This window comes from Branchiostoma floridae, chromosome 3, assembly GCF_000003815.2.
Source record: "Branchiostoma floridae strain S238N-H82 chromosome 3, Bfl_VNyyK, whole genome shotgun sequence".
Taxonomy (NCBI): Eukaryota; Metazoa; Chordata; class Leptocardii; order Amphioxiformes; family Branchiostomatidae; genus Branchiostoma; species Branchiostoma floridae.
The window spans coordinates 13602003-13628613 of NC_049981.1; the positions used below are offsets into that span (position 1 = coordinate 13602003).

Below are 26611 nucleotides of genomic sequence, written 5' to 3' on the forward strand. Positions count from 1 at the left end.
CAGGTGCCTCTGCTCCAATTCTCAGTCGATGACGTCGACACGGAGCTGCATGTGTACGTCCGGATTCACGACTTCCCAACAGAAGAAGAGTACGACTACACGACAACTGTCAAACCTCCTGACGTCACTGATTATGACGGCTTTGAGATGCCGTACGGCTTAGTTTACTCCAACTTCACCTTTTCATTCGTTCCGGAGATGCGAAACGAACATGGATGGGTCATAGTTGGAGTGAAGGATAAGGGTAAATATAATCTTGTTACAATAAAAATCATGATCCTCACAAGATTTTTGCCCATCATCGTGCTTCTAAATACTAGTATCAACAACCAGATTTCAGCTTTTAGAAGGTTTCCATAAAATGTTTTTTTAATGAAATATTGAGATTACAAATGTGTTGATATTTTCCTATGATTTTTCCATGCTGCTGTAACATCAGGTAGAGACAGACCGGACAGTGGTTTCAGACGACTGCTGACGTCAGCGGATCGAGGCTACCAAACCACGCCCCCTGCAGGTCGCCATGGCAACCCGTCAGGATTCACTCTGCAGACAGCTGCAGTCTCCTGTCTGATGTGGGGAAGGGAAAACCAGACGTGGAATAACCAACGCTGCAAGGTTGTATATATACTGACTAACCTAGTAGGATCGTACTGGTTAACGCAGTGTCCGTCTAAGTTTAGTTTGATATTGATAATTTCTAGCGCTATTTTGAAACGGTGCACGCCTTTCACCGAAATAACGAGTGCGAATTTGGGATGGGACGCCATTTTGTATTTAATTTCTTGCTTTGGGAGAATTACGAATAGTTCTATCTGTACCGCAGGTTGGGATCGAAACGAACGAGACGACCACACGGTGCACGTGTGACATAGCACAACGCAGCAATGGGAAAAGCAACAGGGTGATTTTGGCAACATCTTCTGTGGCGATTCCAAATTTCGTGAATTTTGACAAACTTGTTCGCAACATAGACAAATTGTCCACAAATTCAACCGTGTTTGGAACAATCTTTGCTCTGTGGATGATATATCTGATGTCCCAACTATTGATACTGAGGTCCAATATCAAGGTATGTCAATCAATACATTCAATTTTTTCGTTTGTAAATCAGTTATTATATTCTAAGCTTCATAGCATTATCTGTAATACCTTGTAACGTTCTTACTTTTTTCTGCTCCGACCAGTTACATGATTATTCTGTGTTATGGAGGTATAAACTTTCTTTGTGCATTTTAAAATGTCAATGGAAGTCTAATATCTAATTATCAACCCTTTACTTCAGAGCAACATTTCCATAAACAACAAAGTGGCCACCAGCTTTAGTCTTGGACAAGCAGCAAAGCTGGACAAAGCAAACACCAGCATGGCGCTTGTTCCCAAAGTCTCCACCATCCCATCAGAGGTCCCCGGTGCGGACTACGTCTATGTTATGTCTGTCCGTACGGGAACCCAGCCTGATGCCGGCACGGCGTCTGTGGTCGGGCTGATGATCACAGGGTCAGAGGGCAGGACAGCCATGGTTACACTCAACCCTGCTGGTTCGGTATGAAGTGCTGTATTCATTGTACTTGAGTAAACACGCGCTTTGAGCATTTTCTTATCAGTAACATCAACAAGTTATGCTATGGCTAACATAAAAAGACATTTAAGAGCTTATCTAAAATACCATAAAGATAAAGAAAGTAGTGTATAGATATCAATGGAAATAACACTCTAAAGCAAACACAACTCATCAATGATATAGCTATAATGATAAACCGTCTTGTTCATAAATGTCCTTAGATCCTAGCCCGAGGTGGTGACACGTACCACATCATGACGACACCAGCCTCTATCGGCGAGCTCCAGTCTGTACAGGTCTGGCATGACAGCTCCGGGAAGGGCGCCATGGAGTCACTCTTTATAGACAACGTCACAGTCTGGGACGTACAGACATCACGGGGGTGTGTACTGTAGCATAATATATTATAACAGTGGACTCTTCATACCTTTCAATCTATTGTACGCTTATTCGCAGTCATGACCTATGTGACTTTTATAAATAGGGAGAAGAGATGCTGTTTCAGTCTAACTGTGTGGTCACTTGGTACTGTACTGAGAAAACGTGTTTCCATATAGAAAAGTACCTACTAATAGACATTCTCTTGTACCTTAAGAGCACATGTCAGATTGAGACCTAATAAGTGCCATGTGAGCTACAGTAACTGTCTCTTTTTCCACAGATTCCCTTTCCCATGTTGCGCCTGGCTCTCTTCACACAAAGGAGACGGTAGGACAATCAGGACGTTGAAGGCAGCACCTGAAGGAGACATGTGGTGAGGACAGTGTGGTTTCACCTCCCTTTTCTTCTTTCAAAGTATCTTGAATAAATGGCCTAACATTCAAATAATTTCAACTTCGCATCCAATACATTGTATACAAAGAAGTAGCAGATAATACAATAATCTAATAATGATTGTAACAAGGAAACATATATATACCTTTTTTATCTTCATTGATGAAAATCCTAATCGCGTTAAGTGTCTTCAGTGTTGTACAAAATCTAGGCCAGACTACGGCGTATAATAGATCATAATATACGTACCAGCCAATATATCATAAAAAAAGTAAATCTTATATGTTCTAAGATGTAACCTTTCTTTGAAATCTCGATACATGTCTTTATGATGTGTCCTAGGATATCGGAGTATTCCCTACCGACGTTTTCGTATCTGCTATATGATGAACATCTGCTCCTGTCAGTGATGTGTAACTCCGGTGTGAGACACTTCAGCCGGGCGCAGCGCCTGGTCTGCTGCCTGACTCAGATCACCCTGTGGATGGTGGGCAGCGCCATGTGGTACGGGGTTACAGTTGGTGCAGACGATGTGGTTTTCCTTGACATCGGCGTATTCACCCTCCGTCTTTCGGAACTGCTTGGTACTGCAGCGACGTCGTTCACGGTGTTCCTGCCAGTTTACGTCATCCTTGTACCGATGTTTCGTAAGCAGCTCCCTTTGGTAGATCAGATCCCTTCAGATGTACTGAAGACGCCGACATCTCCTTCCACCCGCCGGTTTCCTTACAAGACGGTGGCGTGGATCCTCGCCACCCTGACGTCTGTCTGCAACAGCTTCTTCGTCATCGTGTACAGTCTGCAGTTTGGAGCTGGGAGAAGCCAGGCTTGGCTGAAGGACTTCGTTCTGACATTCCTGTTCTCTACATTTTTACTGGAACCTGTTCAGGTTGGTAGCAGTCATGTATTATCATGAACCAGCACATAATGATAGCCTGATTGTAAATATTATATACCATGTGTAAAATAGATTAGTCTCTTAGATTTTTAGATACTAGTAACTCATGTAGTGTTCTGTTCTGTATGTATTGTATGTTCAAGTTGCCAAACACTGTATCCTCTACAGTTGTCGTGCAATAAAGTTCTTCTTCTTCTTCATGTATTGTTCTCAATCTTTAAATCGTTAGTGGTATGGTAATTGTTCTCGTAAAAGGAAGAAGATGAGGTACCAATTGCAATTCCATGGCAAAACGATCCTCAAGATTCAAAACTGGCTACAATTCCTTATAGGGAAATTAGATATCAGCTTTTTGACTGAACAAATATTTACGTCGTGACTTTGCAGATCTTTTTGGCTGCCTGCACAAAAGCAGTCATCATCGCACCGATGGTTTGCTCTGTGACATCTTGTGTTCGACTGAATGCTTTGGGGATAAAAGCAGGGGAGAAACAGCGGTCTCCGATCGGTATTGTTCAAAAGAAGAACAAGGATTATGAAGGTACATCTCAATTTTACGTGTAACAGTGGATTGCTAAAAATAATAGATAGCCAAACGACAACGTGGATGCAAAGCATTCAACAATGTTTCGTCTCACAAGATCGTGTTAATTTTCTACTAAAATGAAGATGATTTATGTTGAATGGATAAGAAATGCTGTTAACCAAAACAGTGCATGAGGTATGTTGTTTGATACATTATCTTCAGCAAGTTAAATGTTTATATGCACATCATGAGAAAGCAGTGTCTTTTTTAAAAAATAAAAATGAGATTGCTGCAGTACAGCATCTATTGAATAGGTCTTTATTCTAAAATTGGCATCATACATGTATGTATTTCTTTTAGTCCCTGAGCCGAGGGTTTTACCACCAGCCCCGAAGAAAACCGACCATGACCCGAACTGGACGGAAAGGATGGCTGCGGGTAGAAACATCCTGGTTACCCTAATGATACTACTGATCTCCACCGTGATTGCCTTCTACATCGGGTTTCTGGACTTCGACAGACACACCTACCACGTCCGGACATCGCTGGAGAACAGCCTGCTGTCCGGATTTGATGAGGTACTGTTAAACAAATCATCCCACACAAGTTGACCATGGTGACCACATTTCTCTCTCTCCCTCTCTGTGTATAACCAATTTTGCGGATATTCGACAGGTCACCACGGCAGACGACGCTTGGGAGTGGCTGTCATCTGAACTGATGCCGTCCCTTCATCCAGAGCGTGGATACAGTGGGAAGAAACTGAGGTGGCTGGACAAACAGTTTCCGGTTGGAACAAACGCATTCCGGATCAGCCCCGTTCGCCTGGAGAGAACCACCATCTATCCAAGTGACCATTTCAAAGCTTCAGCTTATTGTTATAATCAAACATTTTGCTTAAAACTGTTTTCTTTCGTAAATAGTACGCTTATGTGATATGTTTCTAATTGTGTAACTCCCGCTTCCTCCCTCTTTCAGATGACCCAACAGACATAGATCTCGAGCTTTTGGGGGAAGGGCTCTATCCTGAGCTGCTGAACAAGCAAATACGTGCAGTTCAGGACCGACTGAGCGAACCGAACTGTTCATACAATGGAACCACACACATCTTGGATGTTTTTAGGTATATAGACACATGTTTGCCGTGTTCCTTTATTTTGTTTGCCCACAGGATTTCGTTTTTCTATCTCGTAATCAAAATACGCTGTGTTAATGAATTTGTTTGGTTTTCAGAAACGGAAGTTCGGCGTGTATCACCACAGTGGACCTACCACAGGATGCTGGCCAGGCCAGTGCGATGATAGACCTCCTACAACAGACCAACTGGATCCTGATGGTTTCCGACACTCTCATCCTCCGGGCCAACTTCTACCACCCTGACGTCAAGCTGTTCAGCACCATGGTCATCACCCTGCAGTACATACCAGGGGGCGCTGCTGAACTGCAGCCACACATCCAGACCTTCCGACTGTTCCAGTACGAGACAACAGACGACTTCGTCCAGATGCTTTTCCACATCCTATTCCTCCTATTCTTCATTTACAACGTCCTTCGTGAAATTGGTAATATCCGAAAGAGCGGCCGTCTCTACTTCGGTAGTTTCTGGAACATTTTGATCCTGTGCAACATTGGCTTGTCGATAGCCGTTATTGTGACATTCGGACTACGGTACATCCGAGCAGCTGCTGCATTGGGTGATATACAGCGCGTAAAAGGTACAAAGTAGAGACACATCCTTTATTATTGCATATATGTAACAAAAGCGATGTCCGTGTGGTGACAATAGGCCAAGTCTTAATGCCACACGTTAAAAGCCGAACACACAAATAATTTTTCAATTCTATGGGATATATGTAATGTATATCGGTGATATCTTAAACAGGACTACACGGCATTAATGAGTTTGTGGACATCAGTGCTGCCAGCCAATGGGACACAACCTTCAAGTCGGTCCTGTCCTTCTCCATCTTCATAAGTACCTTCAGCATCCTGCGGGTTCTCAACTTCTCCAGGAGTGTTGCTACCGTCTTCGCTCTGCCTCGTGTACGTAGAACTCAGCTTAAATGTCAACGTTTTAGTTGCTTCTGTTGATCCAATAAATTGAGAGTAAAACCACTAGACTCTAGAGTTACATCTTGAAACTAATAATTAATGTGTGTAAAATAAGTGTTCCCTTTTATTATACTAGCTGATATACCGTGAGGCCTTTGGGTATGCGGTGTACATGCTGGTTATCATAGTGGCCTACGGCTTCTGCGGGATACTGATATTCGGCAAACACATGAAGAGCTTCTCCGCCTTTAAGGAAACATCGTACGTGCTGTTTGAGATGGGCTTGGGGCGGCCGTTCGTCGATGTCTTTGCCGACGACATGAAGAGAGTGGATCGTGTGTTGGGACCTCTGTACTTTTCTACATTCGTCTTGGTCTTCATCACTTACCTGGTCAGAGAAAGTCCATTTCTTTAGCCACACGGACTCTACTTGGTCATGTCGTATATTATTTCAACTTTAGGGTCAAAATTAGCCTATACTGTATCTACTGAATCGACATGGCAATCTATATTTACCTGCGTGAAAACTGAGGTATTGTAATCATTTGCTGTGTTTGTATGGGCTGACTTTGCAGTTATGAGTGGTAGTCTACAAAAAGGACAAAAATGGTTTGAAATGATACTTGGTGAATTTTTATGTCTCACATTTGGCTCTGGTCCAATGTTGTATACGTATTGACAGGAAGGGCGTGATAACAAGCGAGGAGAGCATGGGTTGTCATGGCTACAACCACTCAGTTCGTGAGGACAGGCCTAGGAGTACCGATTTAATTTTTTTTCTTGTATTGAAACAGAAATTCTGCTTATGTCTTCCACAGATGAATCTAGTAGTCGGGATGCTGTGTAACTGGCTGAGCTACTGTCAGACGTCAGACGACATTGAGGTGGACACCGCGATGGGAGATTACTTCTGGAACTCCTTCAGGAGTATTCTGGACATGCGCCATGAGACCCAAGTCTCTGACGGTAACTTCAGTATTTGCCATTGTCTGTTTCATGACAATCATTTTCACTTTTTTACCAACGAATCTATTTCCAAAGGCTCAACCAGAAGTGTAGGCAGAACATTATTCATGTGATACTCAGTATTATCGTTTTTATACAATTATACATATAGCATATACGTGTATAGGGTCAAACCTATCCAAAATTCAAATCATTGATCACGAAACAAACAGGAAATCAATTTTTTGTGTGAATCCTTGTTTTATCTCTTGTTGTTTATCTATAATCTCTCGCTGATTCTGACTATACCCTTTACCACTGGCTTGCACAAGGCAACATACGCCCGTGTGGCAGGAAAATGAAGACCGGAATTGAAATAATCATTTACGATGACTTGTGTGACCTTTTTTGTGAATTTTGGTCTAACTAAATGTGTTTCTAAAGATGAAGCACCACTTCCGGAATACTTTATGAACGAGACCTTCCAGCGGACGGATGCGGTACTGCAGGAGGTGGCCAGGGTGACTGACCTGGTGTACAAGTTTGAGTGCAAGGAGCGAGGTTCCACGTCTACTGATCCATACGCTTAGAGTTTAACAATTTGACATCATAAGAGTTATGATATGCGTTATGTTTTTGAATGAATGAGAAATGTATATAAAACGGTTTTGCAATACAAGTAACGTTATATCTTACATTAATACATTATGGTTGCCTTTGATCAAACGTGTTTATAAACTGACGTTAGTTAATTTTTATTATCAAGAATGTATTGTTTGATATCTAGCTATGACACGGCCTATGTTTTAAACTATTTTTCAAATTGTATTCTCACGTGACACAGAAAATATGTTTATCATGTAGTTTGAGGATGGGTTCTGCCTATAATTGAGACATGTGAATGACAATACAATGTATTCGTTTTAATTGAAGTTGTGAAGGTGCAAAGAATTATTCATGTAAATACTGTATTACAATCTACCATCAAATGTGTGATGTGCATTATTCTAAGAAACTTTGAATTTGCATGTCACTATGATATCTAAAGATTTGAATATTGCCATACTTAAAAATATAAATGATAGTTCATAAATAATTCTTATTTATCAATAATATGCAGCAATCTGTAACGGTTAAGACTCTTAAATGTTTGGAATTAAATCATTGTTACTCAAGATTGTGATCTGTTTTACTGAGCAGTTCTTGGTTCTTTCATCAAGCTTGGGTAAAATTAACTACACCAATGTCATAACGTTATATATAATTTCATTCATAGATCTAGAGTGGTATTGTCTGCACGCCCAATATGCTGCAACAGCTTGGGTGGGCGAGGCTACACATGCAATCGTCATACCAAGACACACTCCAAAATCTATCATATTTCGTGAAAGATTAATCATAACCTTCCATCAATTCCACTACTAACACTGTAGATAACAGTACATTGGATCATTTTTCTCGAAATTTTATTCTGACAATTCATTGCAAATTTGACAATTCATTAATTCCTGTGACTGTCTATATTACGTATATTGTAGCGATTTTTATGTTAACGTTATGACTATTCATATTGAATAAAATATAGTGTAATCCCTTTTATGTAGGTTATGTCTAACCCAACTTCTCTTCTTGGCTGGACTTCGCGAACGAAGATCATCTAGGGGGTTGGTCCACTTCGATCACATGACCTAACCCAGCACAGACCTGACAAAACCAACAGGCTGACGGTCGGAAACGCCCCCAAAGCGCACAAAAATCAACCTGCTGTACCAATGAGACAAAAAAAAATCAAACCTGGCCGTCTGGTCACCACAACCAATCCATGTACCAAATATCATCGCAATAGTACACTGTGAACTGGAGATATATCGCCTGAAACGCACCAAAACGCACACTGACACAAGAAAGTGAAAGCTAAACATGCGCATTTCCATATGCAGATAATAATTCAACTATCATACTTCGTGAAAGCTTCAAACAAAAGTGGTTTAGAAATGTTAGATTTTTATTCGTTATACGACAAGGCTCCACAGAATTCTAGACATATTTCGAACCAATAATCCATCATTAATCGATAATTTCTCTGTGACCACAATATCAGAGCTGCTATCAAAGTTCAGGGAGAAGGTCGCTGAACACCTGAGGAGCAATAACTGTAACGTTACATCAGTTCCTGGGCGTTTCACCATGCACAACAAGAGGGGTGTTGCACAGTAAATATCCAGATCATAGTGTAGCGATAGCACTTCAGATATACATGGGGTAATTTGGACGCTTCCAACTGGTTGACTGCACCGCGGAGAGAAGTCGCAGAGTGGCGTGGCGCTGTTTCCCCAGACCGGCCAAACAAGTCGGTTGCTTGGCAACAGCATAGCTGAGGTAGCTGTTGTTTCAAGATGGCGGCCGGGACTTGAAAGTATTGGCGGGCTCAGAAGATGCAGGCTCATTGTCATCGTTTGTAATGTTTACGCTAGGTTCAAGTTGATTTCTAGCTGCGAAGACACGGCAACATTTTAGAGATAACTCCGGAGCAACAAAGGTAATGAGATAAACTCTATATGCAACTGACAGAAATAATATAGGGAAGTGCCTCTTGCACGCCCCCCTCCCCCTTAATTAAGCCACGTTTGAGGTGTTAAATTTCAAAAGGACGAGTTGAAACTTTAGGTTTCAGTTTAGATTTCAGGTAGGAGGGGTACAAGTATGGATACACGATAGTAAGTTTGGCTGTATGTTCACACTTACGTATAATGCCAAGTCAATTTGCTTTGACAATTCGTAGATATGTGGCAAAAAATGAAAAATGTTAGCTTGTGAAATTGTTACTTAGCTACCTTACGTTACTTAGCTACCTAAGTAACGTAACGTATGTGGTATTATTCAGTAATGCAATGGTAGCCTATTTGACAAAATGAAAGTTAGAAAATTAATACAGCAAATGATATTTGATGTACTTTTTTAGAATGTGAGGCAACATTCCTGGCCCACTATTCTGAACTACACATATTAAGTTTCTGCCTTAATCAATGAATGAGTATTTAAATATTCAAAACTTTTCTCCAAAGGGCTACGACAATGCTGTCTGTTGATAAAAACTTCTCTCGGCTGGGAGGTGCTTCCACGGAAAGCTTTGCAAAAGACACACCAAGGACAAAGCAGCGAAAAGAAATTCGGCAAAGGAGATTGGCATACTTTGAAAGAAAGCAAGAGGAAGAGAATGCTCCATGCAGAAATGTCTCAGCTCAGATGCCTACTGTACATAGAACACACTCACAGGACAAAGGAGAAACCTTAGATGCAAGGAAAAGCAGAGAACAAGACAGAGATACAAACTCTAAATCTTTAAATTCAACACAACAAATGAAGAAGCCAGAAACTTTGGGCAGACGAAAAAATGAAGGATCTAATGAATTGTTAAGAAAGGACAAGTTTGATGTTACAACTTTACCCAACAGAAGTTTACCTCTGGAACGGTATCAGAATCCATCAACATATATTGACAAAGCACTGTATTCTAATCAATCTGGAAATGGAAAGATTGCTGTACCAGATAGGAAACAAAATCCTGAAGCATATTGGGTCGACTTGGATACAGATACCACAATTCCCAAGAAAGGGTCACAAAGACAAAGTGCAAAGGAACTTTTACTGTCCAAAAAAGGTCTACAGAAGAAAGCGTATCGTGGAGATATGGATCGGACTGATAACAACAACATCTTGTATACAGGTCGATATGAAACTAAACCTAGGAAGAACATAATACCAGCTTATGAAGATAACAGAGGTGATGAGACCTACAGGGTTGAACATGAAGGAAACATCAGGAAACGACAAGTGAACTCAACATTTGAAGGCGACAGAGACTTAGTTTTAAAGGCAGAGAAGTCAAACAGCTGCAATACAAACAATGAGATGAAGCAAAATGGCGCTTATTTCCAGAGCTCTCAAATAAAGTCATCACCACAAATGGACACACCCTATGGGGTCTTGGTTGAGGGGAGTAATGGAAAAGTTAAAAGTTCCACTTCAAATGTAAGACAAAAGTTAGAGGGTTCTAGGATTGGTTCTGGTGACCAGGTTGAGGATGATCTACTCTTAGACATTTGGGGGTTGAAAGAATCTGACTTGTCAGGGAAACTTGACCTTGGGCGCTTCCTGTGGAACCCTAAAGATGCCAGCGGATTGAAATCCTCAGGAAAAAAGCAGGTAGATGATCCGACAGAACTGGCTACTGAAGTGGCAGAGGAAAGTGAACCAATAGGACACAAGCTGTTTGTAAGTGTGGAACACGGAGTACAATCAAAAAGCGGCAACACATACGTGCCTCACACGTCAGACCTTTTTGACTCTTCTCAGACAGAATCCCAGGTTGAGGAACTTGGGCTGAAAACCCACAGACCAAGTGCCAGACCTATTTCACCATTAAAAGTTACCACCGTCTTCAACAAATATGCAGGAAAGGAAGAACGACAGTTGGATCCTGAGGGAAATTACTTGGAATTGGAAAATGTTATGAACAAAGGTGAACAGACAAGAGAAAATGCAGAAGCAAGAGGTGAAAGACCGTGGGATCTAGGTCGCAAAATATCGTTTGAAGAAAAGAGGTCACCAATGAGCAGAGGAGTAAGGACAGCAACTTCTCCACCGCCCGGAAGGAAAGAGTCGACAAGAGACTTCATCCGCCGCTCCTGGGATAAGAATGACTTTCAGAGACACAGTCCACCGCCGCATGTGCATCAGCGGAAGCACAGCTCACATTCCAAGACGTCCAGCTCCCCTGAAAGACATCTGGAAGCTGTGAGGTTCTATGTGGAACAGAAGCTGAGAAAAAGCATTGATGAGGAGCAGGTTGCCAGGGAAGGGTCCGTGACTGGAGAAGAACAGAGTCGTACAGATTTTGTTGCTCGGTGGGTTCAGTCAGTAAATAACTCTGCCCTCCCACAAACAGACTCTCCACGGCTTGGGGAGTCAAAGGAAAAAAGTACTGCGAGAGAAGTGGGAAAAGAAGACCCAGAACTTAGCCCTGTTTCCAGAACACTCAAAAATCTTGGAGTTGGTCATGTCAAATTTGGAATTAAAAATCCAACTGTTGGACATAAAGAAGCTACAAAGATAGACACAAGAAGCAGTGCTGCCATTGAAGAAGATGAAACCCACTCTAAGGAGCTCATGTCACCACTTCTAAGCCCAGTCTCAAGAACATTAAGGAAACTTGGGTTCGGATACCTCAAGGGACCACAAGAAGGACCAACAAAGAGACTGCTGGTAAAAATTTGTCCAAAGTGTTCAGAGGACAATGACTTTGATGCTGCCTGGTGCACAGAATGTGGATCTGCCTTGGTTGGCGTAGCAGACTCATCACCTACCAACCATTGCCTTGGTGATGTAACCACACCTAGCAACAACACACCTGGGATCAAAGACCTCCAGGTCAATGACCTAGAAAACAATGAAAGATACAAACTCTTTCAGGGTGGGTCAAATCAAGTACCAAGTAAGGGACATGGTGGTAATAAATTTACCGTAGTTCCTAACAGTATCCATGGTACATTCAAAAGTGGTCTGAGCCATACTTCCCATGGTCATAGTGATTACACAAAATCTGCAGACAGCTTTTATGCAAGCCACAAGGAGGCTAGAGATGCAGCATTAGACAGGCATCTCACAGGAAATCTACCTACAAGTTCTAGTGGCAAGATTAATCCAGCTTTTACCACAGATCCCACCCTTCCCTCTGATGATCTGAATGATTTTTTTGGCCAGTGTCCAACTGTACCAAGCTACAGGTCGCATGAAAAGTATCCGCTCCTAAGCCAGCCAACACAATTAGACACAGACACTAGTATTTCTAAGTGGGACTGGCAAGGTAGCCCACCTAAACGTGATGAACACACCTCAAAAGACATCACAGCTCTAAAGAGGACAACTGTTACACAGGACTATACTGCAGGTACTGAAGATAATGCAGTGCAAGATCTTCGGCGAATCCAAAGCAGTGACAAGATCATATTTGAAAGATCAAGGTCTATTCCTGAGCATAGTGGATTTGCAGAAGTAGACACTAAGATGTTGTCATCACACCACAAGCAGTTTCCAAGCAGAGAAGAGCTACGGTTGACTCTGGACAGTGACTCAAGCGATGAGGACAAGCAAAAAGAAAAGAGAGAGCCTGTTTGGAACACAAATGGTTCTAATGATGTGATGAAATCAAGAAATGTTGATGCTAGAGACAACATGGTTGTTGAAAATGAGCTGCAAGAGTCTCAGGCTTTTGGTGGAGTTGAAGCATGGAACAAGCATCCATATAGAATAAAAGAAAGACATGAAGTGACAAAACCAGGTGAAAGTACACCACCACTACTACAGCAAAGCAAAGAACCTCAGGTTAGAAAAGGGAAACAGAAATCCCAGGACGCCAGCCAAGGGGCATCTTACATCACACAAGGTTACAAAAGACATTGGCAAAGGTCAAGTATTGCATGGGATTCATACAACCCTGGTGAACTAAAGACAAGGTCAAGTGTCGTCAAAAGTGGAGAGAAGAGAAAGGTAGCTGGGGCAAAGCAAAGGTCTGTAGGTTTTGACTTGAGTACTGAGTCAGCCAGCAGTGCTAGTGGTGACAGCAAACCATCTAGGAGACGACCTGCCAGTGCAGGTCAGAGGTCAACAGGAGCACAAGGGTCAAGTTCTGGTGAAAGGTCAGTAAACGTGTCTGGAGGTCAGAGGCCATGGTCAGCTTCAAGGTCATCCACAGTGGTCAGGGAAGAGGACTTCCTTTCCATTCACAGAGCAAGCTTCTCTCAGGGAAAAGGTAACTAGAATCAATCTATTTTTGGTAACACCTCAGGCCACAGTCATAGATTGATGTTGACATTTTTGAATTGCAGGTTTACATTTGGATAAACTGTATGTACTTTTGTATTGAAATGCACTTTGAGTTTGTATTTTTTATCAAGATACATCATGTATACATAAACACTTAATTGCAGTCACAAAATATTTCGAATAATCCGAACATAAAGTTTTTCAAATAATTCAATTATTATGATATAATGTAACATTGCTATATGGTGTCAATTCCAGTTGTAGACATGATAGAAGAAACAGTATTAAGTGCTTGGAGATTTGGAGACAGGGAAACAGCTGAGGCTACTGAAGTGTAGTGTAGGAGAAGAGGTACCTTTTGTGCAAATTCTGTGAACACTCAGGTTGAATCTGTTAGTTACATCAAGTTTCCGTCAATGCAAAATATAATTTGTTGCATTGCATTGTTTGTTACCTTTTACCAACCAACCAACCAACACAAGAGTTTGGTGGAAACAGTGTTTGTTTCATTCTCTGTTCAGTCTGTTGAAGTTCAACATTTTAATCTTTTTGTTGTATCTCACATCAATTGTTCAATGTAATCCAACATTATCATTTCAACTACAAATGTTTCTGAACGTAGTTGCAAAAAGTAACTTGATGTCTGTTCTTGTTTGATATCAATGTAGTTAATAACCTTGTTCTAATGGTCTTTGAAACTCATTGTTGACATATGACATAATAAGTAGGCATTATAATCATTGAGATAAAGACAACTGTTGCAATCTGTTATATTCTCACTCTTGGTTTCTGCCTTTATTCAGGTGCTGGCTCCAAACCAATGATGAACTACCATCTGGATAATCAGACATATGCTAAGATTCTGACAATGGTGAGTGGGAAAACATGTACTGTAATTCCTGATTTTTTCACTGTAATGTTATGTTCACTGTTTTCACGGTGACGACTGTAACGTGAACTTATCATTACCGATAAAAAATAATTCACAGACATTTTTCATGTGCACTTGCCTCGACAGTGAACATATAGTTCCGAGAACAAGTTCAATTTTCTCAGACCGTGAAAATTTGGTACCGTGAAGATAAAGTGATTTACAGTATTTCAAGTATGGGGACACATGTATATAGATAAGGTATTCATTTATCCATGGAGTTTAAATCAAAGTAAGAAGCATATCTACATTATAATTAATACTTGCTGTATTCATAAAAGAAAGTAGTAGATATGTAGTCACTTACTAAGTTACTTTTTTTCTGGCATCTTTTGCTAGATAATGTGATAAGTATATTGTCAGTCAGAAAATCTCTCTCACCTGTAAGTTTGCATAATTATGACTGGATTTGAAGATGATTGGAACAGACTTGCATCTTCCTTTCAGAAGACATACCGGTAAAGCTGGCGTCGTCGTGTATGAGGGAGCTTTAGGTGTTAGCTCAAATGTCAAACCTCTACACGTAAAAGAACCAAACACACTTGAAAAGAGTGAAAGAGTGTTTGGCCCAAAATGCAAGCCTTAGCAAAGTTGCATTACACTACCAATAGCTACTTGAAGCATCATTCTATCTTTGCTTCACCTCAGTTAAGAATGGTTGCCTTGTTCCCCTGCAGACTCCCCGTGGAGACAGCGATGAGTCGCCATGGTTGTTCCTCCCAGACGAGCTGCTGCTGTACATCCTGTCCTTCCTGTCCCAGCCTGACCTGGCCAGGGTCGCCTCCTCCTGTCAGCACTTCTACAGGGTAGCCATGGACGAATCTCTGTGTAAGAATCTAAGTATTATAGTAACATTTGTACATCCTGTCCTTCCTGTCCCAGCCTGACCTGGCCAGGGTGGCCTCCTCATGTCAGCACTTCTACAGGGTAGCCATGGACGAATCTCTGTGTAAGAATCTAAGTATTATAGTAACATTTGTACATCCTGTCCTTCCTGTCCCAGCCTGACCTGGCCAGGGTCGCCTCCTCCTGTCAGCACAGGGTAGCCATGGACGAATCTCTGTGTAAGAATCTAAGTATTATAGTAACATTTGTACATCCTGTCCTTCCTGTCCCAGCCTGACCTGGCCAGGGTCGCCTCCACATGTCAGCACTTCTACAGGGTAGCCATGGACGAATCTCTGTGTAAGATTATGGTAACATTTGTACATCCTGTCCTTCCTGTCCCAGCCTGACCTGGCCAGGGTGGCCTCCACATGTCAGCACTTCTACAGGGTAGCCATGGACGAATCTCTGTGTAAGAATCTAAGTATTATAGTAACATTTGTACATCCTGTCCTTCCTGTCCCAGCCTGACCTGGCCAGGGTGGCCTCCTCATGTCAGCACTTCTACAGGGTAGCCATGGACGAATCTCTGTGTGAGAATCTAAGTATTATAGTAACATTTGTACATCCTGTCCTTCCTGTCCCAGCCTGACCTGGCCAGGGTGGCCTCCACATGTCAGCACTTCTACAGGGTAGCCATGGACGAATCTCTGTGTGAGAATCTAAGTATTATAGTAACATTTATACATCCTGTCCTTCCTGTCCCAGCCTGACCTGGCCAGGGTCGCCTCCTCCTGTCAGCACAGGGTAGCCATGGACGAATCTCTGTGTAAGAACTCTTTGTGGCAAAGGGAAAAAATTTAGTACGAAATTTACACCTATTCATTTAAAAGAATCTTTGGGATTGGAGATGGAGACATATAGTACTGTATTTGAAAGATTTCTGACAATTGCACTAAGACATGAAGGATCTTTTTGTAAGAACACTTTTTTTTGGATGACATCTAGAAATTGGAGGCAAGAATGATTTGGAGCAATGCTTTAGGAAATGCTGTACATTTTACCATCTTTACTGAATTGCGTTTCCTCAGAAAACAGAATCTATATCAATTCATAACTATAGGCTCCATCCTAGAATGGATTAATGGGCTAGACAAAACATTGTTGGATTAGACAAAAAGTCATGAAATGAAATCGATGATGTATTTTTGTCAGCTTAGAATGACAGATTTAACCATGAAGATTAACAACAAGCTCCCAATGAGTGGGATGGTAAAAAATTCAAACCCTATTAAGAGGTTAACGTTGATCTTCGAAGTTTTATGATATTGCATGGTTGTGGTGACACCCATATCTATACTAATGTTTCTTGCCTTGTAGGGAGAAACATCACCCTGACCAAGAGGAGTGACTTGAGTGATGAGATGCTGTGTTATATTGGGCAGCACAGTCCACAAATCCTGAGGCTTCTGCAGTGTACAGGTAGCACAGTCACAGAGCGGGGGCTCAGGGACCTCTTCAAAGGGTGTAAGGACTCACTAAAGGTAATCGAACAGATTTTTCAACCATCACAGTAATGAACACTATGGACAACAATGTATCAATGAGAACATTTATCTGTCAATCTAAACATATGTGCTGAAATCAAAGACTAGAATAGTATTTTATGCTGTTCAGGTTTTTCTTTCTATCATGAAAACTAAAAATGCTGGTAGAGAATAGGAAAATCAAGAAAACTGATACCTTATAATAAAAAGACAGAACATTCAGCATTTTGGGAAATATGAATATCAATTTGATAAAGATAAAATGTATGAGGTGTTTCGAAAATTGGAAGGACAAAATTACTAATTTTTATTGTGTATTTCTAGGAGCTGAATTTCAGTGGCTGTAATGGAGGTGCTCTAACTGGAGACCTGGTGTTACTCCATGCCTCGTCACGATGTCATAACATCACGTCTCTCGACGCCAGCTGGAGTAATGCTACTAACAATGGAGCTATGGCTGTAGCAGACATCAGCAAAAGGTAGGACTTTTCTCTTTCAGGCCACATCATTTGACTTGTTTGTTCTCAAGTCTTTATAAAAAATTGTACATGTGTATCTTAACTGTTAGATAAACATGAAAACAGTTTCAGTCAGTTGCTAAAAGTCTTTGCCTTGCTACACACAGTTTGTTTTAGCTTACAGTTTTCCTCCCAGCCCTCTGTGTTCATGTGCTCAAATAAAAATTGTTGTGGACTAAAACAGAGAACAGAAGCCTTTCAAAGACTGCTATTTTTGTTTGACTGCTTATTTGAAGACAATAATGTACTGGGAACTAGACAGCTGTTTTGTGCATGAATTCTACATTCCAATAACTTAAAGGGGAGAACTGATGATGATGATCTATTGTTTTCTAATCACTGATAGCAGTTAAGTACAACAGTTACTCCACTTTTGTTGTATGTTTCAGACTGGAGGTCCTGTGTGTGAATGGTTGTCAGAGCATCACAGATGAGGCCCTGAACTATGTAGTGAACAGACATGGCAGTACTCTCCAGGTGCTGGAGGTCTTCGGATGCTTCAACATCAAGCAGCAATGCCTGCTGGGTATGGCTCAGAACTGCCCCAACCTCAGGGTCCTCAACATGGGGCAGTGTTACAAGGTCAGTTGATGAACAGTGCTTTCAAACGGCCACATTTTCAAAATACCATAAATGCATTCAAGTTTGTGGGGATTTACTTTTGCGCTAGTGGGAAAATGGCGTGTTTGCGGTGGTTTTAAGTTCGTGGTAGTGCCATAGACAGTGGTCACATACTATAATGGAAAAATATTCGCTGTGGTTTTAAGTTTGTGGTGAAGTGTCCACCCCGAAAACTGCGAAATTAAACTACCGCAAACATATCTGCATTTACAGTATAATTGCAATTTGAAACCACCATCCATTGACTTGATAGCCCTAGATACCCAGTTTGTAAAAACATATAGGATATAGGTTACCAGTCAGGTGAACTAGCGTTACATATATATCAGATGCATTTAGATGTGTTGCAAAAAGATTCCTGTATCATTATTTGAAGGTCCCTTAGTTCTGATGGAAATGTCTGCAGTGATGCAGTTTTTACAAATCTGTATCTTTCATATGAAGAAAGGTGTTTGTGTTCCGGTGTGCAGCAAATAGGTTCCCTTACGTTGTTGGAGGACATTTTTATGTTGATGAAAATGTTGTACATCTTGTATGTCCTCTTGTGGCGAAAGCAGTTTTTGTGGGTCTGATTCTATTTACACAAATTAGTTAAAAGAAACAAATATTTCACAAACTTCTGTATCATTCTGACAGGTGACTGACAAACTGATCAGACAGATGGCCAGTAAGCTGAAAAGTCTGGAGGTTTGGGACCTGAGAGGATGCAAACAGGTCAGTTCTCATGTCTATTTGCATTTATGCATTTGCTTATTTTTAACCAGAATTGCGCTTTCAGTGTCTTCCATGTCATTCTGATTAGTTTATTGAGATTTCCTTTTTGTTGGGAAATGCGTCAGTATCATTTATGCTGTTTAAGTGTAAAAGAGTACTTAAGTTTCTTTTTTGTTGGACCCCTTACATTTAAGGTTCAAGATGAGTCGGTTCACCAGATAGTCCGTTGCTGCAGTGGACTACAGACGGTCACCCTGGCTAACTGCCCTCTGGTGACAGATGTGGCACTGGTGGAGATTGCTACGTATCTTCCCAACGTACGGTAGGTAAAGTAGCCTCAAAAAGTAGTGAAACAGACATAGACATGCAGCAATTGCTATCTTCCTACGGTTTGGATTTTTCACACCAACATGAGATTAATGGCAGACATCAGTGCCAGTAGCCTTAAAAAAAACCTACTTACTTCTGTCAGTTTTCCTCAGAGGGCCAAGTTATTAAAAAAATTGATAACTATCAAGACAAAGGTTCAAGCTTTGAGCAGTATCATTTTTCGTTTTCAAATTGTTTAATTTTGCTTTTATGAATTAAGCATCAACAGTTAAAAAATGTTTGTTCATTCTAGGTGTGTTGATGTGAGTGGATGCAGAAATGTGACAGACTCCGGAGTTCGGGCATTTGCCAATAACAGCAAACAGTTGACATATATAGACCTGAGCTCAACAGCCATCACAACCAAAAGGTATAGTGTTGTTGTGTCTTATGTTTGTCCATGCATATCCATGGTGCTAAACACTATATGTACTCCCATGTGTTGAACACCATCCACACAGGTGAACATGCCTGTCCTTGGTGCTGAACACTATCTACACACACACACACACACACACACATGTAAACATGCCTGTCCTTGGTGCTGAACACTATCTCACATCTAAACATGCCTGTCCTTGGTGCTGAACACTATCTACATACACACATGTAAACATACCTGTCCTTGGTGCTGAACACTATCTACACACACACACATGTAAACATGCCTGCCCTTGGTGCTGAACACAATCCACACACACATGTAAACATGCCTCCTGTCCTTGGTGCTGAACACAATCCAGACACAGGTAAACATACCTGTCCCTGGTGCTACACACTACTCACACAAAAGCATTTTTAATATAAACATGATGATAGAAATTTAAGTACCTCTCTGAATATTATCTGTTTTGACATATCTTGGATATAATTAAACACACATCTGCAAGTACAACTTCCAAAAGATACCATACTTAGAAATTGTATGTCAATTTGATGTATTTTTTCTGATGTAAAGATTTATTGTTCTGCAGTGTGACCCTACTGGGCAGCTACTGTAGCAGAACCCTGGAGACTGTGAAACTCAGCTTCTGTGACATCACAGAGTCTGCTGTAGTTAAACTGGTAAAGAACTGTCCAAGGTAAGATTATAAATTTGTGTGTGATATACGTACATGTACGTATTTCTACAACACAATTTCAGAGGAAAAAGTGATTATATACCTCTCATTGACTCACATTGAAGAAGATGATTATCATGTTGTAATGAATATATTATAGTCTAGGACATTGCTGCCATGGTTGTTTTAATGTGCAGAAAAAATTATATGTGGAGTAGTCAAGAATAGGGGATGTGCAATATATATCTATAGTTATGAAGATTTTTTACCATGGTTTCTGACTCAAAAGAATTGGACTCCACAACATCAGTCAAACGTGCTGTGGATTAAGCCATATTCCATTGTGTTGGAGATGATTGATTCTTACCAAATTTAACTTTACAAACTTTGTTATTCCCTCTTTCTTCTGTAGACTTCACACCCTCCATGTGATTGGGTGTAAAAGGATCAGAAATGACGGTGCAATCAAGGTGGCAAACAGCAAGGTGGCCGTGGAGCTGGGGAGAAAGTAACACGGGAGCATACATTCCTGACTGCAAGAAAGAAAGTGATAAAGAAATTGAAAGTGATGTTGATCCCATTTAGCTCACTAAAGAGCTTCTCTTCCATCAGCTATGACAGAAAAAGGTAGACATCATTTACCGGTTTATCATGTGGAGAAATTTCCAGCAGCTCTTTTTGACAATGAAAAGCATCCCACAGCTTAGCATCCTATCCTAGAAACTACCACCCTTTCTAGAAGTGTGCATGTTGGGTCAGCAACAACAGCCGGGACTAGAACTCCCAACCTTTTGATCCAGAGGCAGGACTATCTCTGGACTAGATATGCTACCTTTAAAGTGCAAGAAAGCTGTTTTAACCTTCCTCTTACTAAGGTAGCTGAGGTAGCCAAATTTGTCTTGGTGATGGGATGAGGCAGCATGGAGAAGGTTAAAGCACATACTGTTACATGCCCAGAATTTAATGACATGACAAGCATATATTTGGTAACTGGTAAAACAACTACTGGTTTGTATATATTAGCAATATTTTTGTACAATTTTTAAATGCCATACATGATACTGTAGAACTGTATGAAATCATGGCATTGTGAAATATGGAAAATACATTGATGTGGAAAATTTTGACATGAATTTGCTGATGTAGAAGAGTGTATAATCATGAAAGGTACCAGTAGACATGTTTATGGAAAACTTTGCAAAACACAATCATTGATGAGTAGAGGATATATAAGATAATTTATTCCCATATTTTTGTCTGGAAATTTTCATTTACATACGTCAGCAATTGGTATATTTTAAACATAAGAATCCGAATAAAGAATTTCAAAAATACATAGTATATCTAGTCCTACCAATGGTCAGCTTTACAATGAATTTATATTGTAATTGGGGAATACTCATCATGCAGGCTTTAAAATAGCAATACATTGTATATCCTAAAAGCCACAGATATCTTATATGTAACAACAGTTTTACATGCTGAACATACGTGTAGCTCTCAAAGCATAGGTGATGTGCAATACAATATTCTTAAAAGTGCAGCTAATTGTATTCATTTCATGATCATAATGTTTGGGTGACTTTAACCCCAAAATGATGAGAAGTTTTCTTAACTCAATTTGTGTGTTTTATATTTTTGTTTTACCAGTGTTTTCAGTTGAGTATTGGTGTGGAAATTTGACAACTTTTAATCATTTTTAGCAAGTTTAGTTTTGGAATGATGTGTCATACAGTTAAGTTTCATCATTTATAAAATTGTACAGTTTTCTTTTTTATTTGTTTCTCCTCCAATATACAACTAAGTCTTACTTGCAGCATGCAAGTTGAATGTTTTATAATGAATTTTGCACATGGAAATCCAAAAATAGCTTTACAGTTGTTTTTTTCATATGTTATTATTCCATAGTTATCACTACGGCATATTTTGCTAGATAACATGATTTTATGACACCCCCATAACTTTGTCCAAGAAAGCTGCAAACTTCTCAGGTTGTCCAGGAGGAAAAGTCTTTAGTTTGCTGATGTCCATGTCTTTAAGAAGATGTCTAAGGTTGCTGCAAGAAACAATATGACTGAATAAATAAAGACACTTTGAAGTTGTGATCTGTTGTCTTGAACTGATAACTATTAATGGAAAAATGGCAGAATGAAAACATGAATACACATAGGGCATGCCTGTCTTTGGAAATACACAACGTGTTATATGTATATGTCACAAGAGAGATTAGAATCCAGGCAAATTCAGAATTCTCCTAGGAGAGACTGGAATTCCAATCTTCCCTAGGGGAGAGTGTAGTAAACTGAAGTGGTGACCCTGGAGAAGCATAAGAATATACGGCAGCTTTAATCTTTTTTCATTTTCTTATTCCATGGTTTCACTTACTCTATGTTTAATTGAAAAATTCCCATGTTGGCGAAAAAGACTTAAAACTAGAAAGGCCGACATTTGCTTAAGAGCAAATACAGCATATTTCAGCCATACCCCTTCCCACGCAACATTGGACTGTTCCAAATCACCCCTGCGCAAAAATGGAACATCCTCTTAACAGTACATTATCCCCCAAAGTGGACTGGTATTGTGAATTGATTCCAGGTAAAAACAGAGCTTGCTTCTATTTTTCAGAAAATGACAATAATCACACCTTCCATTCAGAAAATTTTCATCATGACTGAAAATTGTTGAATGACTTCATGTAATGTCATTAACAATTTTCAGTACGATAACTAGGTGTAAGTTTAAAAAAAGTATAAGCTCCTTGTGATGTGGGTACATTTATTATTGCAGTGAACTTTTTTTTTATTCAAGTAGGGCATACGATTTAATAATTATCAAGCAGGTGCAGGTACTGTAGGAGCGTTTGTTTTCTTCAAGCTGTAAAACTGTTAAACTGTTTTACTTTGTATGCAATCAGCCATCGAGCCTATTCTTATTTTAGTTTAACAACTTCCTGCCAGACCCGGAAGATACGATTGAACCTTGTTCGAGGATTTATTTTCGTCTGTCTGGTCAGTCTGTTCATACCCTGGCGCTGAGAGTGTTTTATTGGGCTGAAACTCTGGCAGTTTAAAGTTACTTACAATTTAAATGTTCAAAGTTTATGTCAAACAACAACAGCACTAGGAAATGTGGCCACTATAGACAGGTGGTCACTATAGAGAAAATGCTGATCTATTGACTAGGAGCCATACGTTACACATGATTTCAGTACACTGATCATTAATCATATAAACATTGCACAGGTAAGCCAATTGTTTAGAATGATGTACAATTAAGTTCAAATAATTCTGAAGAGAAATATTGATGAGAAAATAATCATTCTTGCCACTGTCTAACTTATAATTACGTATCAAAACTAAACGCAGATTTTCTAACTAACGCACCTTTCGCCGACTTCATCAAAGGACCGCCGGCTATCAATCAAACACGGCTGTTGATTAGACTTAGAGTTTCAAACAGTCATGTGCTGTGTGCCAGTTGACAGCGAACTTCATGCTACGTGATGTTTTACATAGCTTGGACCTTCTTTCCTACAGCGGTGCTTCTACAAAATATTTAGACTGTAACACTGAGTCCCACATGTTTTATAGAATAGAATTTGACGCAGAACAGCGTTTTTTGCTGGGTATTTTTCTTGAAACATGTCCGTGGGAATATCAGCGAGGCGGCGACGTAGGGATATCAGACCGTCAACAAAAGTCGCACGGCGGCTAACGGCGCAGCGAAGATACTAGCGCTATAAATAAGCGCTTCAACTAAGGATGGCAACCCGTACAATATTTTTGTATACTGTTGAGCTAAGTAAAGTTTGTTGTTTATGAGGTTTTAGTTGTCTTTGAAGCTTTGACCCGAAATATTTTAAAGTCAAACTGCTGAAGAGAAGTAAGTGACTGCTACGATTATCGTAGATATGGCCCTAAAAAAACTGATAAAAGAAGCCTTCTCAATAGTCTAAAATGCAAGAGCTTCCGGGGGGGCTTCGCCCACCTGGGTCCCCCCCACAGTGGCCCTGCCCCTGGACCCCGCCAGGGACATTCGGCGGCCCCCGGACCCCTGTCCAACGCTTTGAAAAAATCCTGGCGAGAAATCTGTTCGGCCTGAGTCTTCAAGTTAACGTATTGTGTGGTCCCGCTTATGAATATTAATTAGCCTTCGCTTTCCTCTTCGCTGATTGGCTGAACCATTAATTGAATTAACTCTTCCTGCCGGCTAGACGCAGGTGCAGATGTCGGCTCTGTGGGGTGAACGTCCGAAAGGTCATGGCATGGAGAACGAAAGAAAACCAATTTCCCCTAAAAAAAGTGCTGTAATTAAGCCTTTTACAGTACTTTATGCCAAAAATTTTACTTGGATCATTTTACCAACTATCTTATGCCTATCTATAACAAATGTTACTCATACCAGGGTACAGGGGTGCAAAATATACCGTTATAAGACCGTCAACAACAGTCGCACGGAGCTAACAGCGCAGCGAAAATACCATCGCTAGCGTTTCAACTTCGGATAACAAGTTTTAAGTACTGTTGTACTCAGTAACGTTAAAGTTTGTTTTTAGTTGCCTTTGACGGTTTGACCTGAAATAGTGTTACGCTAAACTCCTGAAGAGAAGTTAAGTGACTGCTGCGATTATCATAGATATGCCCCTAAGAACTGATACAATATAAAGCCTTCTGAATAGTCTAAAATGCGAGAGCCTTAGGCGGGCTTCGCTCCCCCTGGCGGGAACACTGCTATATACGGGATCATGAGGCCCCGCTTATGAATATTAATTAGCCTTTGGCCTCCTCTTCGCTGATTGGCTAGGTCTTTGATTCAATTAACTCTCCGGCTGACGCGCACAGGTGTGGCTCTGTGCGGGGTCACGGAAGGTCACGTCAGGAGGCCAAAAGAAAACAAATTTCCCCTCAGAAAAGTGCCAAAATTAATCATTTTAAAGTTGTTTATGTCAAAAATTTTACTTGAATCTTGTTACCAAGCATCTAACGCCTATCTATACCAAATTTCAGGTCATTTAATTGTAATACCAGGGTACAGGAGCCAAAAGTGTCCTTTTTTGGTAAAAAATTGGCCAAAAATCGCAAAAATAAGCATTTTGTTGCACTGTACACCAAAAGTGTTATTGAATTTATATGAAGGGTTTATCAAGGCACATCTGTGTCAAATTTCAGCTCATTCGGTTGCAATACCAAGGTACAGGAGCCAAAAGTGTCCTTTTTGGGTCAAAAATTGGTAAAAAAATCGCAAAAATAAGCATTTTGTTGTACTGTACACCAAAAGTGTTATTGAATTTATATGGGGGCATTATCAAGGCACATCTCTGTCAAATTTCAGCTCATTTGGTTGTAATACCAGGGTACAGGGGCCAAAATATACAGTTTTGGTCTAAAATTGACCAAAAAATCTCAATAAAATCATTTTAGAGGCAGATATGAAAAAACTGAGAAAAAAGCATTAAGGTATTGGCCCATTCTACCCCTGTGCCAAATTTCAGGTCATTCGGTCCAGGAACGGCGGAGATGAATCACTTTGAAGATTTGACAGGAGAAGAAGAAGAAAGAAGAAACATTACGAATACAATATATTTCACCATACTATGTATGGCTGAAATATAATGATGCAGAGTTCTACAATTTAAGTTGCTGAAAACAAAACTAAGAAGATATGTGAGATATCACATACCTGCAGGTGGCATAATACAGGTGCCCATCCTTGTACAGCTGGTTAGCCAGTTCCAGCTGGTGGTTATTCATTAGCGTCTCGTTAATCACCACAACGAGGGGTTTCCCCGCTCCCAGGGTCTCCAGGCAGCTCCCAGCACCTAAGGACACATGAGTGATACAGTTACTCCCTCTGGCAGAATCATCAGGAATTTCACTGCACAATTTAGATATTGTGGTGGGTAATGCTAGCCTGGTTTCTAGAACCACCCTACTACACAATAACCTCTTTGACTCTATTGAAGAGTGGCTGGTGTGGGACATGTGGCGTCCCTGACTGTTGAGGTTTACCTGTAGCACAGTGGGTTTGGCAACCAGCCTAGCGTTTAAGTTGTCACTAAATTTTTACACACTCTGATTGTAATGGAGTGCAGCCGTATTACGCATGAGATGTCGTGGCTTCACTGTACAAGTGTACCATGCTGATACTTCAGTATACTAGTACATGATTATGCATACAACTACTACTAGTACTACAAATGAATTATATTTAGACACTTCTAGGACTATAACCCTACCAGACTGTTACAGTCTGACTTATAATATCTACTTTTACACTTCGATGGTTAACTGTACCAAGGACCGTACCAGAAGCTCTGACTTTGTGAAATGTCTGTCTTGTTAGCGTAGCCGCGGCGACTGTTGGTCTATTTATCGCTATGCTCCCGACCAACGGAGCATAGCGATAAATAGACCAACAGAATCGCTGGGTTTCTTTATGCAA

At 40.6% G+C, this 26611-nt stretch overlaps 3 protein-coding genes across 5 annotated transcripts in view; 2 read left to right on the plus strand and 1 right to left on the minus strand.

Moving 5' to 3' along the window:
* Positions 1–7349, plus strand: part of LOC118411704 — a 15126-nt gene extending 7777 nt beyond the window's left edge. Inside the window, exons 13-28 of the mRNA XM_035814184.1 lie at positions 4–244; positions 440–618; positions 827–904; positions 1286–1546; positions 1786–1946; positions 2226–2318; positions 2681–3227; positions 3624–3777; positions 4123–4340; positions 4438–4612; positions 4741–4885; positions 4996–5477; positions 5645–5805; positions 5951–6205; positions 6633–6867; positions 7204–7349. Coding sequence (XP_035670077.1) covers positions 4–244; positions 440–618; positions 827–904; positions 1286–1546; positions 1786–1946; positions 2226–2318; positions 2681–3227; positions 3624–3777; positions 4123–4340; positions 4438–4612; positions 4741–4885; positions 4996–5477; positions 5645–5805; positions 5951–6205; positions 6633–6867; positions 7204–7349 — 3531 coding nt within the window. The remainder of the gene's footprint in view (positions 1–3; positions 245–439; positions 619–826; positions 905–1285; positions 1547–1785; positions 1947–2225; positions 2319–2680; positions 3228–3623; positions 3778–4122; positions 4341–4437; positions 4613–4740; positions 4886–4995; positions 5478–5644; positions 5806–5950; positions 6206–6632; positions 6868–7203) is intronic.
* A 1671-nt stretch (positions 7350–9020) lies between these two features.
* Positions 9021–21823, plus strand: LOC118411275 (F-box/LRR-repeat protein 20-like). 3 transcript variants are annotated; one of them, XM_035813450.1, is made up of 13 exons: positions 9021–9298; positions 9825–13570; positions 14388–14455; positions 15193–15255; positions 15377–15464; positions 16721–16884; positions 17212–17366; positions 17795–17987; positions 18663–18740; positions 18935–19062; positions 19363–19479; positions 20084–20191; positions 20583–21823. In XM_035813450.1, exons 2-13 carry the CDS (start codon positions 9835–9837, stop codon positions 20680–20682), a joined length of 4998 nt encoding a protein of 1665 aa, XP_035669343.1. In that variant the 5' UTR covers positions 9021–9298; positions 9825–9834; the 3' UTR covers positions 20683–21823. The 3 variants fall into 3 exon arrangements, with proteins under 3 accessions (XP_035669343.1, XP_035669342.1, XP_035669344.1); XM_035813449.1 differs by lacking the exon at positions 15377–15464 and having other exon boundaries at positions 9026–9298; positions 15193–15343; XM_035813451.1 differs by lacking the exons at positions 9021–9298; positions 9825–13570; positions 15377–15464 and adding an exon at positions 13856–13935 and having other exon boundaries at positions 15193–15343.
* Positions 21806–26611, minus strand: part of LOC118411276 (UDP-N-acetylglucosamine transferase subunit ALG13 homolog) — a 6510-nt gene continuing 1704 nt past the window's right edge. The window contains exons 3-4 of the mRNA XM_035813452.1: positions 25850–25988; positions 21806–22226 (exon numbers count right to left, since the gene is read on the minus strand). Of these exons, the coding sequence (XP_035669345.1) occupies positions 22115–22226; positions 25850–25988 (251 nt within the window). The 3' untranslated portion in view covers positions 21806–22114. The remainder of the gene's footprint in view (positions 22227–25849; positions 25989–26611) is intronic.